This window comes from Cavia porcellus, unplaced genomic scaffold (assembly GCF_034190915.1).
Source record: "Cavia porcellus strain 051 isolate PalLab524CR breed Dunkin Hartley unplaced genomic scaffold, mCavPor4.1 scaffold_2, whole genome shotgun sequence".
NCBI lineage: Eukaryota > Metazoa > Chordata > Mammalia > Rodentia > Caviidae > Cavia > Cavia porcellus.
This window is the reverse complement of record NW_026947485.1, coordinates 5336098-5351712: the sequence shown is the minus strand read 5'-3', so window position 1 is coordinate 5351712 and position 15615 is coordinate 5336098. Positions and strand designations below refer to the sequence as shown.

The following is a 15615-nucleotide window of genomic DNA, read 5'->3' as shown; positions in this document are numbered from 1 at the left end:
GTCGCGACGGAACAGTGTAATTTGTTAGCCAGGCCTCAGAGACAGTGTACAGTCTCTGGCCGCCCTTTGCAACATACCAAAGGTGTCTCCTTTCGCCCACAAACTTGAGTTCCTGATGGAAAACATTATGACACCGTTGGCTGGCTTCCTGCCACGGACCCGGGCGGCCTGGGGGGCCTTTGCTACCGCAGCCATCAGCCGGGCTTGCAAAGCAGCACCTACGGGAGCATTTGGAGGAGGGTATAGGGTTTCTGCCAGGGTCCTGTACTTTGGGTTGACCCAGCAACCAGACTACCGTGTCAGGAAATACAGCAGGACAATCCCCATTGATCCTGCACTGGGAGGACTTCAGAGGCAGCATTCCGTTCCTAACCCGGAAAGGAGCGAAGGGACACTGTGGTTCCTCGGCTGCAGCTCCTCTGGCCACGTGAGCAGGAAGCCGGGGAAGGGAGCGACAGGGCTGCTCTGAGTCACGGAGCTGACTTCACGGGGCTTTGCCCAAGCAGGGTGGAGGCCCCAGGTCTTCGGGAAGCTCATTTTCCTAGGAGGAGTTCCAAGGTCAGCCCTCCACCCCGCCTCTGTGTCCCCTCGGGACCACTCATCTGACAGTTTTTGGATTTAAGAGAGATGTTTTGGTCTCAGCACCAGATGGAAGAAACCACATTACAGAAATATGTCTTAGGCACATCCTACTCCCTCTGCTGCGAGGAGTTTGTTCCAGATGTGCGTCACCCAGCCCTGGCTTGCTCCACCCTGCTTTAGAACAGGGAAGGGAAAAAGCTTATTCTTAGAAAAGCTAAAACATTGTGAACAGAGAAAGTTTTGCAGCATTTTCTAATTTAGCACTGGTTAATTTTGGTTTGCTAAAGAGGCTGATCTATGGCCATGCAACGTAGAATAATACCCTCTTGGTGTGAGCGGTTTCTCACTGTGATTCGCAGAGCTCTATGCTCAAGCTAAAGCAGCTTTCAAGTGGTCTTGTGGGTGAAGGCTAGGAAGGAGGTGGGGCCAGGGTGTGGCTTCTCTTCAGGGGAGAAGAAAGCCCCTCTTCTTAGCATCTGCCCATTTCCATGGTGCTAACACTCCCGGCATGGCTAACTTGGTTTCCACACTGATGCCTGAGGCTGAGATGAGACCTGCAGTGTGCAGATTCTGCTCGAGAGCCAGGGCAAGTCGGCCTGCAACACTTCACATGAGGCTCTGCAAGGCAAACCCTCACCCAGCCAACTTGAGCTGCTTTTCCTCTGCTTCAGGGTTTATCTGCTTGTTAGGTTCCTCTTGACGTGCTTTTTGGGGGTTCAGCGAGAATAGAATTGGGGCAACTCAAACCCAGTACTCTTGTGTGAGTCCCATCTTTATCCAAAAGAACCATCAAAGTGTGTGCAGGGGCCAGATCAGCTCCAAGCCATCCTGAAGAATATGCCTGGTCCCTGAGTAAGTGCATTTGCTGGAAAAGCCTGAGTTTTCTGGAGGATTCCAAGAAAGCCTTCATCCTGTGGTGGCATCTGCCAGCTGCTCACCACCCTCTTCCTCTCTCTCTGTCTCCCTCTCTGTATCTGACTGTCTGCCCCAGGTTCCCAAGGTGCCGTGACTGTTCCATCCTCTCCCTGTGCTATATAAAACAAGCTGAGGTTTGTCCCTATTTCTTTGGAGCTGCGGGCAGCAAAGAGAGATAACTTGAAGGGCACGGTAAACTTTATGATACTGTCAGATACTGATTGATTATAACTTTTAGAAATGTAACAGTTTTAGGGATAAGTGTGATTCTCAAAAATTTCCCCAATTTAATTAAAAATTAATTGTGTTATATAAAACTATGCAAATGGTTAATGGTTGGGAAACAAATTCAAGTGTTTTTAATTATCAGAAAACAGCTTCTTTAAAGGCTTAGTAAACGATGTTTCTCAGTTTAAAAAAAAAAAGCCTAACAGCAGGCAACTTTAAGACAATAAGAAAATAAAAGAGCAAGAAATGCATTACAAATATACTGTAATGGCACAAAAAATGAAGCAAGTCAATAATTGGTAAAAATTATGTTGGATCAGTATCTCAAAGAATACAGTGCTAGCAAAGGAAATCTCAGCTTCAAGTAAAAACACATCATAAGCAGTATGTTTACATGAGTATTATATTATCTATCTTTTGGAATTTTTCATAAAGCATTCTTTTGCATTTACATCCACTGCATTATATAATTCATAACTCTATTCTTAAAAAGTAGAGAAAGAGAAAGATTATATTTCTCTTAATGAGCAATTGGAGAAACTCTTCTCTCAAACTATGGTCTTTATGGCATTTTTCAGACACAAACTAATCAGTGTTCTAGAAAGCAGTATAATTATCAGCCAGATGAAAAATAACACGAGTTTTTAAACTGAAATCCAAGAAAAATTCCTATTCTAATCTGCCAGTGAATGGTCGTACCTTAGTTGGAAAAGTTAGCTTTCAATGTATCTCTTAATGGAAACACCTACAACTCCCCTCCAAAAGTGTCATTCCAGTTTAGGGGATTTCTAATTAAAAGGCAGTTAAATAGTTCTAATGCGTGAATTATTTTATGATATATGAATATTTTATTTAAATTATCATCTACATGTTAATTATTTGCTCAGATATGCCAAACATATATTTTTTTCTTTGAGAAAGATATAGCACATAGCTTAAAGCTAAGCACAACACTAAAATTTAAAAAATCTCCACATAAGTTACATGTAACTTAATTTTCACTTGGTTATTACCATTAAAACAGGGGATATTTCTTAGTATAGGGAAGTACTATGAAAAGAAACCAGTAACCAAGTATTTTAGCTTCCACTGAAAAGTTAATACTTTTGGAGCTTCAGACTCTCTTCACTTGTAATTAGAAAAACACATCTCTCTTTGACTTGCATGGTGTTCTAGAATCTAAAGGCCATTGTGTCAGCAGTAACACTTTGAGGATGGAGCTCGGTATCACAGGTGACAGGCCAGTAAAGCCCCAGTTCTGGGGGTCCTGGAGCTGAACCACTTCAAGTGAAACATCAGAACGATCACAGCAGGAGGCTCAGAGTTGTATTTAATAAGCATCAATGGACATTCAAGTCTTGTTTAGTCATCAGCATGATAACAAGGACACCTTCCTAGATACTCACAGTTCCAGGGCGAGGGTACGGGATTCTCCCCTGGTAGGAAATCAGCTGATGGTTCGGTCCTTCTTTATGGGCAAAAGGCCCATTAAACACGGTCTGTATGTCAGACAGGTGGTAGACGCACACTGCAGAGCCTTTAAAGACAGAGCTGAAAAAATAAGCACGGGGGTCTGTTTCTTTATCTTATAAAGGGTGCTACGATTTTAAAAATAGGTGGTGATGTTTATGATATAAGGTGACCTAATTGATCACAGAAAACTGGAATGCTATAGTGCAGAAGTACAAAGTTGAAACAACTTTTCTGAAAGGAAATAAGACATTGATACATAAAGCATTAAAATATTTAATTCACATGAAGGTCAAAGAAGGTAACAGTAACATGTTACAGAGAAATTCTTCTGAAGATTTCCCAAAGAAGGAAAAAGAGGCTACTAACTAGATCATTTTAGCAACAAAAACAGTACAGATGAGTTTATATGAGTTTGAATTCCAAATCCTCATCCATGCAAGCTAAGGCATTTAATTCTGAAATAAATGTCATTAATAAAAGAGCACCATCTTTTTACAGTAAGATGCTTTCGACATGAGAGCATCTTCTGTTTTCCTGAAAACTAATCTAAGTTGTCATGTTTCTTGTTCCTTCTGTCTGTAACATCCATGAAAGACTCATTAATAATCTTCAGTCAGTAAAATCTCAACAAGTTTGTTTGACTCCTTAAAATTATTTTCGTTGTCACAGCAGAGTGACTGAAATCAACATTTTTCCTACTTACACATTCACTTCAGAGCAGAGGCCTAATGCAAAATGTTTTGTATTCTCATAAAAATGAACAATACATTCTAGTATATATCATTAGAATCAGTTGTCCAAAATCATGATGTTTACTTTTCCAATCCTAAACTTACAGGTATGGGGAAAAAGAAACTAAGAGATTGTTTTAGTGGAATCAACAGTTTTTCAAGAATTTGGTTATTTTTTCTTTGCTCAGTTCTCTGTAAGTTAAATTGAAAGTATTCCTTTGGTAAATTAGGACTTAAGACTATCCTAAAGATATCTTTCAAGAAAAACATTGATGATTTAAAATCAATGTATCTGTCATTTTCTTCTTTGAATAGTTCAGTGCAGTCAACAATCGTACCATGTCTCAGTCCACTCAAAAATAATACTAAAACCTTTAGAACTCCATTTCTTAGTGGACTGTCTGATAAAAACACTAATATATCCCACGCTGGTCAAATAGTCATGGTGAAATATAGGAAGGGTTCGCATGAATGTTCCTAGTACAAAATTAACCAACAAAAAGATGCATGTGACAGGTAAGGATACAGAGAATTGTCATGAAATGTACAAGAATTGACACTGAACATCTCAGAGAAACTACAAAATAGTAAGCCTATTTTGAAATATAAGAAACACTGCCAAGTAGAATATAAAGCTGGTTTAGCTTTTGTTAGATTTTTAAGTAGCTTGTCTCTGAAGTGAAAATTATTTTGATAGCAATGCTACAGTTTTTACACATTTCCTGAACTGTAATTGGTACACAGGAATTATACATATTTCTGTGTACTGGTAGGTAAGTTTGTACATATACACACACTGAACAATCCACTGTCATTATGTCTGTGACCTCTACCAACAATGACAAAAAATGTCAAAGATCTTCTTTGAAAATGAGTGTTGAGATTGTTTTCTCAGAAAAAAAATATCTTCCACACAACACTGATACATTGAGATTCACAGCAAGGAATCTTTACAAATGGAAACTGTTTTGAAATCACATGTCAAGTTCAAACGTAACTTGGTAATCTGGGAAATGTAAATAAAACAGGAGGGCTCTACTGTTATAATTCTTTGTAAACTTCAAGACAAGAATGTTTTCATAATATTTACTGTTACTCAATAAAGTTTATTGTCTGACTCATAAAATGTAATTGATTAATAATTACCTTGATGTTGTAAAAATACCATACACCAGTGTGGTCCTTGGATTATCGGTTTCCAAAAGAAACACATCCTCTAAAAAAAAAAAAAAAAAGAAAGTGTCACTCTTTTAATATTTCTAAATAGCAAGTGTATTTGTTAAAATTACTTTAAGAATGTAATTTCAACTCTTGGTAGTGCTATTCAGAAAGATACTCATGAAACATGATTAAAAATTGGAAATAACTAAAAATGATAAGCACATGCTAGATTAAAATGTTACACAGACCCAACCAGGACTCATGAAGAGTTGGCATCCCTACGGGGACTGTTCTAAGGATAACAGGAAGAGGAGGAGCGTCCCAGTGCTATGGAATGCGGACCGAGGTACAGGAAACCTTGAACTCTGCACAGCAGAGGAAGGGAACGGTGACCGAGTGTCCTGGACAGCAAAGCTACTGAAATGCCCTTGTTGCTTCTTCGCTTGGAAATTTTCAAACTATCCTTTAATAATAAAATATCAGGTTTTTTAAAATTTAAAAAACAATGTAACTCTTGGTTTCTTTTAAATCCAGAATTAGAGGTAGGAACACGGATGAGAATTGTTCACACAAAATAGGACTTCATTTTGACTCAGTCAGAATTGCGCCTCTGACAGTAAGATGTTTTGAATACATTATAGCAAAGACAGAGCATTGTCACATCTGAACGTGAAGACTTCCTGATAGAAAGCTGCCATTAATAACCCCTTACAAAGAAGGAAAGAGCGATCAGGATTTAGTGAAGTTTTGCAAATTCAGCTCTTGCTGAGCAACACAAAGAGAGATGCAGTTATCTACATTTAGTGGATTTAGGATTCCTACCTTCAGAAACCAGCTACTAGCCAGGAGCCCTTCCATAAATGGAATAAAGGCTATGTCTTGCTTTCCTCCAAAGAACAAGTCTAAAGCATAAGCTGCAAACAGTTTGCAGGGAGATAATGAAGGACACAGCGATGGTGGACCTTTTGGAGTTCTTAGTGATGCAAATGGCCTGCTGGGACAGGCATGCCACAGGTTCGCCACCCCTGGTCTAGCCTGTGTCAGGAAATGCTAACTGAAACTTTTTGTAGAAAAAATGATTTTTGCAAACAAAGCATAATGGCCTTTAAGAACAACTAACTGCATATTTCAGTTTTACAACTGTTCAAACACTGAATTTTTCTCATATTATAAATACAGTTTTATAATATACAATATACATATATACCATTTTACAAAATACAACTGTATATATAATATACATATACAAATAGTTCTTATTGTTAGTTTATCACCTGCCTCAAAATCTGAGAATAAATGTCCTTTTCCATTATAAGATAAAAGCAAAAAAGATCGAGCCGCTCTTCAGTGGCACTTAACAAACAGGGAACGCTGTTGTCACCACATTATTCCTATCATGAGGGACTCTTCCCTGCCAGGGAACAATCAGACTCTCAGTCTTTGGCCTGGAAAATGAGCACCCATCTCTTCATGGCATGCTGGGCTCTCCTAGTCCTGGGCCAAGGAGCAGAACTAAGCTGGGGTGAGACACCTCGATCTGTTCAGAGAGTTAACAGTCTGACACTTGTCTATCCAGATTCTATTCTACCCATTAGATTTGGTGTAAAAATACACAGCCTTCTTCGTACACGAGTGGATTTTAAATCAGTGTAGGACTACCATGACGTACAGACTTGTTTCTAAAAGCCCCAAGACATACCATTAAATTTTACAGTGCACCCTACACACACTCGCCCATTCATTCATACACTGTGGTACACGGAATGAACAAAGCCCGCGTGGTTAAGAGGTCAGGTTATTTGCCCCCAGAGCTGCATGGCACCTGAGAGCTCGCTGCAGCCTTGCCAGCCGCCCTCTACACTCCTCACCTAATTCATCGAAGTGCGTCTCGGGGCCGTCGTCGTCGTCAGTGACCGAGCACACCAGCCGGGCCTTCAGGAAGGTGGTCCACTTGTTCACGAGGCTGCGCAGGCCACCGGTGTCGTTCTGAAATCAATCGCAAAGGTCACGCTCGCCATTCACAAAGATACCGGAGGGGTGGCACTATCGTTCACCGTGGAGTGGGGCTGCTTCAGCATGTGTTACCACCAAGTGTTCACCGCATCTGGACCCCACAGTTAGAGGGAGACATTAAATACCCATAGCACAGTATAACACTGTGTGAGCCGCACTGTGCCTCTCTTAACAGTATTAGCTGCAAACGAATCAATTATGTGAACAATTAACTGCCCTAATTTCTCCAGTGTATGACAGAAGTGTTCCGGAGCGTAATCTCATTTGCACTTTGGGCGGCTCATCATCTTTATTTTGAACAAATCACAGCACACAGTGAGGGTCTCAGGCTGCACCGTGGGCAGCGACGTGGAGCTGGCACCCAGCGCTCCAGCTCTGTCCCCCTCTTTTTTTCCTCCACATCGTCCCTCACCAGATGCTTTACTGATGCGTTCGTCTGGCCAGACCAGAGGCCTGGTGTTTGGATCATTCACAAATACTCTCTATTTCTGACTTATTTTTCTCTCTGTGCAGTGAGGCCTTTTTACCCGTTCTGCTAACTTTGAGAAATAGCCGAGTTCTCACTGGTAGCTTGTGTAATATTTAAGGATTTAAAAAAAAAAAAATTAACAATAAACACTTTGAGAAATACTTTTTTCACAAAGAATTCTAATATAAATAGGTCAACACAAGTCTGTGAGTCAGTGGAGAGGATGTCATGAACTCTTGAGTGGTCTCTATTGTTACTGTTTCTCTACAGAACACGACTGTTTACAACTGGGACTGTACTTTCCACAGCATCTCTCCATTTGCACTCTTCTAGAAAGTCCCGCAATCTTATCGTTTACTGAGATCTGCGTGTATCATATTTACGGGAATTGTTTTATTTCTTTTAGAATGTTTGAATTCCAGTGCATCCAAGGCACAGGACTCCAATGAGTCCAAACTGTTTATCTGTGCAAAACCACAGCCAGCTTCCCCGAAGGAAGCTTTCTCCAGAAATAGAGTACGCTTACGGCCAGTGACGGATGCAAATAAACACTATTTTACAGGCATTTTTCTGGGTAACATATTTACATATTTGTAGCTCTTGATCGTAAAAGCAGGAAGAGAAACTATTGGAAACGAGCCACTTAAACAAAGGCCAGTGCTCACAAGCGCACAGGCGCAGTACTCACGGGACAGATCCTCGCAATCATGGAATGGATCTGCTTCCCACTGCGGGTGCTGTCGGTCAGCTTCTCCTTGAAGAAGAAGTACACCTTGGCGTCGTTGGGGTCAGTGCCGTCCGGGATGACGTGGGCATCCACAAACATGGGTTCTGGAACAGAGCGTGAAGATCCCCTGTTCTGATGCACATGCCTGTATTGTGTGACTACAGGTGTGTCCTTCCCCCACTGGGTGCAGGAGAACAGTTCGGTGTTCAGAGATTAAATTTCAAAAAGCAGAAATTGCGTTCCTCCCAACACTCCACAGGAGAAATGTCAAGGGTCACAAATGCAGCTGTGATCTGACAGCTCAAACCACTTTCCTCCGCCTGCGGTGCCCTTTGGACAGACATGGGAAATGCTACCGTCACTTGAGCACTAATGACTTTTTAAAAATTGAGAAGCTTTCCTACCATTTATTTCCCATGGAATCTGATGGCTGTTTTACAGGAAAAAAAATGTTTGGCTTCCAACATGTGGCTTTCAATCTAGTGCATATAAACTCGAGTTCGCTGAAGCAGAAGGAGGAGGGCAGAGTCCAAAAATCTGAACAACACATTTTTCTTAAAATAAAGCAAATGAAATGAAGGGGAAACTTCTCAAGGAAAAATGCAACCATTTGAAGACACACAGGGTTTCCTTATTTCCAGAACAAAACCACTCTCAGAATGCTCTGTTTCCAGATATAGTAGGAGAGTAATTTGAGGAAGTTAATGGACAATCAAGGCTTTCTTGTCCTGCTCTATCTGCAAAATAAGATGCTTCACTGTAGACTCACGCTTGCTGGGCATGGGAAATGAACCCCACATTTACAGCCAGCTAGAAATGCTCCCCAGGGTAAAATGACAGCATCCCTAGTGGCCTTCTCTTCTAAGGAGCCAGACATGAAAACCCAATCTGCACCTTTGTATGTGAATCCCAATGACCTCAAGAACTAGAGAACACTGAACAACGATAATCTCAGGGTTATCACACCTACAGTTTCTACTGAGTAGAGTAGTCAAAGTTTGAAAAAGTTACATATACAAGTTTTATCATTATAAAATTCAGGTATAAAACACACAGGAAGAGTTCTTGAATGCAATCCATTCATTAATCTCAATGTCACAGAGTTGAGCTGAGTTTTAAATTTGGCGTTAGTAAAACACATGAGAGATGAAATGAAGCCTGAACGACTATTTGATCATAGTACATTATCCTTCAACAACAAGAGGCTCAGGGACTGGCAGGTATGATGGATGCTCCTTCCACTTTGATTTATTTATATTCTCATGACAACTGTATGGTGATCAGTGAAAGAAGGTCCTGCAATGTGAACAGAGTGCAGTTTTGTGTGTTCATCTTTGATACTGTCAGTGTTACAGTAAAAACTGCCATTGTTCACGTCACGGCTCCTACCTCGGTTTTAGTCTATTTTCCCGGCTATCTTACAGAACTGAAGGTTACTTTGAGGCACGGTACTGAAGGAAATATTGCCGAAGTGTTTTCTTACCACTCAGCCACTTGGAATTGTGCTGATCCGTCCTGACAGCATTCCTCTTGGTTAAGCTTCGAAAAATGGCAGCATCAGTCCCCATGAAATCGATGTACATTCCTGAGAAAAGCTCCTCGTCTACAAAGGAGAAAATGAAATTTACGTGTTTTAAAATAGCTTTAAAACATGTAAATTATCTCTGGGGCAATCATTTAAAATATTATAGAATATTTGTAATTGTTCATTTGTCTCCATTAAGCATGAAACTTTAATTTTTTTTGTCCGTGCTGTGCATTGAGTCTTGGGCCTTCACACTGAGTGACATCCTCGCCCTGTTATTTTTATGCTGACACAGGTCTGCTCGTTAACTTGCTCAGCGTTAATTTGCAATCCTCTCGCCTCCGCCTCATGCACACTGAGATTGCAGGTGCGCACCATTACACACAGCTTCTAGAATCTTCAAGAAAGCTTCACCTGTCTTCTAACTACCTGCACAGTTACTATATATATATGATACATGGTGATACATACAGGTGTATTTATACATACACGATACTGCTATATAATGGTATATATATGAAACAGATACATGTATGTATCAAAGCCTAGAATGACTTCTCACTATATATATAGACATAAAAATCCCCCATATTCATTAGACTATCAATTTTATATAGTATGTATCAGAAATGGCACATGTATAAAAAATATGTTAATTCTTTTACTTTAATAAATTAAAAAAAAAACTATAAGAATCAGAAAAATCTGGTTTCTAACCTGGGAATCATTTACAGACTGGGAATAGGGCTTAGTTATTTAACACCTTGAATCTCAATCTTTTCAGTGATAAAATATGGATACATAGGTTGTGATTTCAAAACTTCCCAACATAATAAAATTTCTCTAATTTTATTTATGTGTCAAACATGGCCCATTATCATTACTTGATGATGTGGGGGCTGCTTTCAAACTCTCAAAATGCTATTAATTTGTTAAAGCTTCCATCATTAAAGTTCTGCACAGTTCTGTATAAAGAAAGTTATACACACTTCAGGAGAAGAAAAAATAACATGATTTTTTTAAACAGATGGTGTTACCCTGGAATGGGGGACCCTAGAGGATGTCGCAGAGCACACAAAACCCACTTTGCTTCGCTGCCTGTCCTTAGAAAAGACATTGGCATGACCGTACAGCAATCTCAGTGACCGGGGTTTCCCGAGCAGCACTTCAAGGTCTGCAAGCTGATGGTCACCACTCTGAGCACCTCTTGTAAATGTAGCAGTAACTTTACTAATCTCATGATGTCTCAATAAACTTACCATTAAAATATTGATACACATTTTTCTTTTCTTGAAGTGTGGATACACTTTTGGGGGGGACAAATGGTGCATTTGGATCTCTAGTGCTATAAGGTTCCTAGCGTATAAACAAAGTGCACATTTGCAATTTTAACTCAGTCATAAAAAAATAATAGAATGACAAGAAAACGTTTAAACAGCTAATAACGTCATTATGAACGGCTCTCCCTGGGACACTTTAATCTGCATGGTGCTAAAAGCTGACGTGTGTTTGAAGGTCTCTACTCCTCTTTGTCACAGGATCGGTAAGCGCTATGTCGCTAAGAAACAAGGGACCCCAAGTGCGGGACAGTGGCCGAGTGTGTATTTTAGGAAGAATGAGCTCCTCATTAGGGTCTCAATTAACTGGGCTGCTCGCTTCCTTCTAACTCCTGAACAGGTTCTCTTGGTGGCCACCATGGGCAGCGCTGGACAGCAGAGTAAATCCTGAGCTCTCACTGTTCCGGGTGGGCTCCCAGCTCAGCCTGGGCCCTGCCAGTGCAAGCTGCAGGGGCGGCCCAGTGTCAGCTACAGCCCCTTGCTGTAGAGGTCCCCTCCACAAAAACATTACAGAGAGAGAACAAAATGTGCAGGATGGACTTTGGGAGCAGCTGGGCCATCAAACCCGGGCTGGGCATGTGGCTCAGGGACAGGGCTCTTGCTTTGCATTCTTAAGGCCTGGATTTGATCCCTTGCACCACCAGAAAGGATGTACTAAGTCCAAAAGGAGCAAGAGACAGGCTGGGCTGCAGCCCAGTAGAGCACTGGCCTTGCACCCTGGGACCCTGGCTTCCATCCCAGCACTGAAGGAAGTCCTGTGAACCCCGGCAAGGGACACAAGTGTACAGAGTTGACTGTTAAACTGAGATAACTTTGTAATTGGGTATTTTATGTTTTGTTATAAGCAATTAAAAATACAGCCATAAACTACAAAGTCCTGCTGTTAAAACAGATTAGCACAGCTATCAATTATCACATGAGTCTTCAAGAAAGAGAAGATGCAGAAACTGGCATAGAGTCTGTTTAATCCTCTCCTTAGTTACATATTAAAAGTTACACAAGGTTGCACATCCAGTGAGCTTCCCTTCCTGTCTTATATTTTCAGTGGTTTTAATAGCAGGCTATGAAGTTTCTGCTTTATTTTGTATCAATAGGAACTATTTAATGTCGCTTTGAGACGAATTGTATTTAAAAGATTATTTTATTCGGAATTTATTTGCAAGGTTTTAGATAAAGATACACTCATGCCTTTTAACTCCAATCCAAAAATATTTAACTTTCCAATTATAGTCTCACTGACATAGAAAGCTTCAAGAGTTTTACCGTAGGTCTTCTTAATGATAATATTTGAGTTATTTGTTGTTGGATAACATTGAATGAATACAGCAAAAGAACACTGCACATGCACAGGGCATTCTATGACACAATCCGCCTGTGAAATCTGAAATTCTTTTAATTGTTATTGCTTCTTACTATGTAATAGAAGTATTTAAAGCAACTTGCGTCATGTAGTCACTGCAATTGAAAGAAAATGAGGATCTTATAATATGGTAAAGCGAGATTACCACAAAAGCTATTGTGTATAATTTTAGAGAAAAGAACAACCAGATAAGTGCAGTAGTAAGTACACACTTAGAAGCTTTCTGGTTCTTCTTTTAGTTTTTAAGTAATACAAATTGTTTAATGTCAATTTCTTTAATAACAAAAAATGTAACAGTTGATCAAAATAGTAAAAAGTAAATTAAGAATACGAGAAAGTAAGTTTTTCAAGTTTCAGGTCGTTGGAAAACCAAGCTCAATATCTAACTCTAATTTGCAGACAAATTTGATTCTCTAAAGGCAAAATTATCAAATGACTTCTGACAGTTTAGGAAGAAAGTTTATATCATTATAACCATTTTTATTCTAAACAATATTCAATGGATATGAATAGATACAATGCCCTTTTACTACGTTAACCTCTGTGAAAGGTACATTCACAGTCTTTAGCTTGAAATAAATGAAAAATATATACATTTAAATTCATCACAAATCATATGCTTATAGTTGTTTTTTTTTAAATTTTAAACCAGAATAGCATTCCCATTCTAATAAAGAATGGACTTCTCAAGATACGACTCATATTAAATCACATTTGGGAATCGCTCTGCAAATATGCAGCAGCAGACATAATCGGACAGTTTGTGTTTCAACCTCCCTACGGGTTGTCTTAGTGACACACTTCTGCCTTCCTCCTGCAGGCCAGAATGACCACATGGGACAAACTCATGGTTAATGTCCAAGCCCACATTTTAATCAGTGCTAGATGTGCCTGTTTTAACTGAATTTCTAGATATGAGACAGAGAGACGGGTTTCACATTTAAAAGAATTAAGCAGGCACTTGGACATAATAATTTTTCATCTGAAAAAACAATGTTTCATCAGGTCTAGTGTCAAAGATAAAATTTTACTGCTGACAAAACCTTAAAAAGGGAAGGGGATAAAAGCACTTATTAAACATTTGATGATGCCCTGGTCTCCAAGATTCCTACCAGTCCACTTATGATAATGCAGAATACTCTGAGAGATGGTAATCACAAGAAGGAGTCTTTGAAGTGAAGCACAGACAAGCACTCGGTGATTGCGCTCCAAATCACGCTGATTGAACCCCATGCCTCTCAGCAGTGATTAGCACAGCGGCTTCCCGGGAAACGCAGGGGAAGTAGGGAATTGAGAAACCGTGAGCTGCTCTTTGCCGCTCACTGAGAGACCTGTCCAGCTAACCATGCACTTTGCTCTTTTTCATTCAAAAAGCACGGCCTACTAAGCCACATGAAAAAGATTACTACAATACAGGGAAACTGATGAGGTATTATATTGTGTTTAGCAGTAATCTGTGCTTTGTGCTAGAGAAATAGCCACGGAAGATGCTGCAGATGGCTGTGGTTCGTGCTGGTGTCCTGGTATTTTCCTGTCGCCCGTCTTTTGGCTTCTACTTACTGATCATCACAGACACTGTGTTCACATTGGGGTTGAAGGAGCAGCGTCCTTTGCCAGATTCACACTTGGAGTCGATCATGAAAACTTGGTCCTTGGTAGCAGAACAAATATAAATAATAAAATAGTAAGTACAATGAAAAGCAACGTGGTGTGTGCAGTTAACACAATTTTTCTTTAATCGAAGAAAGCACATTGAAAACAATACTCTTTTCCCGTGGGTGCTTACGCCTTCCCACTTGATTCTACTGAATTCACTTGTTCCTAAGATAGAATCCATCTGTAAACTGTGAGCTAACTCTGGCTGTGGGGCCAGCTCTGCTTCTCTTTCACTGTCCACAGAGCTAATCCAAGCAGGGTCTTCTCACATCCACATCGCCGAACTGACTTACAAACCAGGCTCCTTATTCATCTGAACTAAAAGTATAGAATAGCAGCAGCCCAAACCAGAAAATTATCCACAGAGGAACAAGGTAGATAAGGACTGAACTATTTCTAAAACATTCTTTATTTAAATAAAAGTTTTGTTTCCAATTTGTTAAATAAAACACTATTCAAGAGTCAAAAATATTCATGTAGATTAAATATGTCATTTGGTCCCTTATTTATTTAGCCAAGTTTTATTTTACATCCGTCATGCACCCGATGCTGGACCAGCCAAAAGTCACAAAAGTCTTTGTACTCAAGTAATTCACAACCCAATGCAGAAGAGAGGACGTGCAGAGAATAACTAAGCAGAGAACAGTGGGTCAGCTGTTTCCTGAGTTTGGTAGAAATGTTAAAGCAATAAATGGGATAGAGGCTGGAGTTGAGTCCACCTGAAACACAGTGCGAATTTCACCCCTGAGAGATACAACTTCTTGGTACAAATATTGACCTTTATCTTTACTCAAACTACTACTAAAAATCAAGGAGAAATGTTGACTTCTGTTGTCTGTATCAGATGATGGGAGATCTTAATTATTACATTACGGTTTTTGAGAATCATTGGAAACAAATACAGACTCACTAATATTTTTTACAGGGACATAAAAGGATTACAACATTCATCCAATAAGCTTTGATCTTATCTTGAGCTTTACAAAGCCCAGGAACAGAAGAAACAAAAGCAGCCAGCAGATTCAGAATACAGGTGACTTTCCCATGGCAACATTTCAGGAGTCAGATCATAATAATCAGCCGGGCCACGATCTCAGCGGCCATGAGAAGAACAGGAGAAATGTAAAGTAGTCATTACAGCAAAAACTAATAGAGCACGGTGACCTATGAGAAACTGGTTAGTTTGGGGAAACTTTTAAAGCTTCTCAGGTTTTGACTCCCTGATCAGAACTTCCTTCCCATCACACAGAGATTTTTTCTATGCTGCCTCCAGGACCCCCAGGCAACGACAGCCTTAGAGTCATAGCCCTGAAACCCACTGTGTCCTCCATGTCCACAAACTCACTCAAGATGTTGAAAATGTGTCTTGCCCAAGGCCAGCGAGTGAAAGGGTGATGCGAGCAAAACAGGTTCATTTCCAAGGCTCTCGTATCTCCTT

General features: G+C 40.1%; 1 protein-coding gene across 2 annotated transcripts in view; it reads right to left on the bottom strand.

The window, feature by feature from the left end:
• Positions 1-15615, bottom strand: part of Sema3c (semaphorin 3C) — a 143323-nt gene that overhangs the window by 44420 nt on the left and 83288 nt on the right. For both annotated transcript variants that reach the window (XM_003469815.5, XM_063237557.1), the window contains exons 6-11: positions 14082-14172; positions 9783-9902; positions 8261-8403; positions 6959-7076; positions 5076-5145; positions 3132-3276 (exon numbers count right to left, since the gene is read on the bottom strand). In XM_003469815.5, the coding sequence (XP_003469863.2) occupies positions 3132-3276; positions 5076-5145; positions 6959-7076; positions 8261-8403; positions 9783-9902; positions 14082-14172 (687 nt within the window). The remainder of the gene's footprint in view (positions 1-3131; positions 3277-5075; positions 5146-6958; positions 7077-8260; positions 8404-9782; positions 9903-14081; positions 14173-15615) is intronic.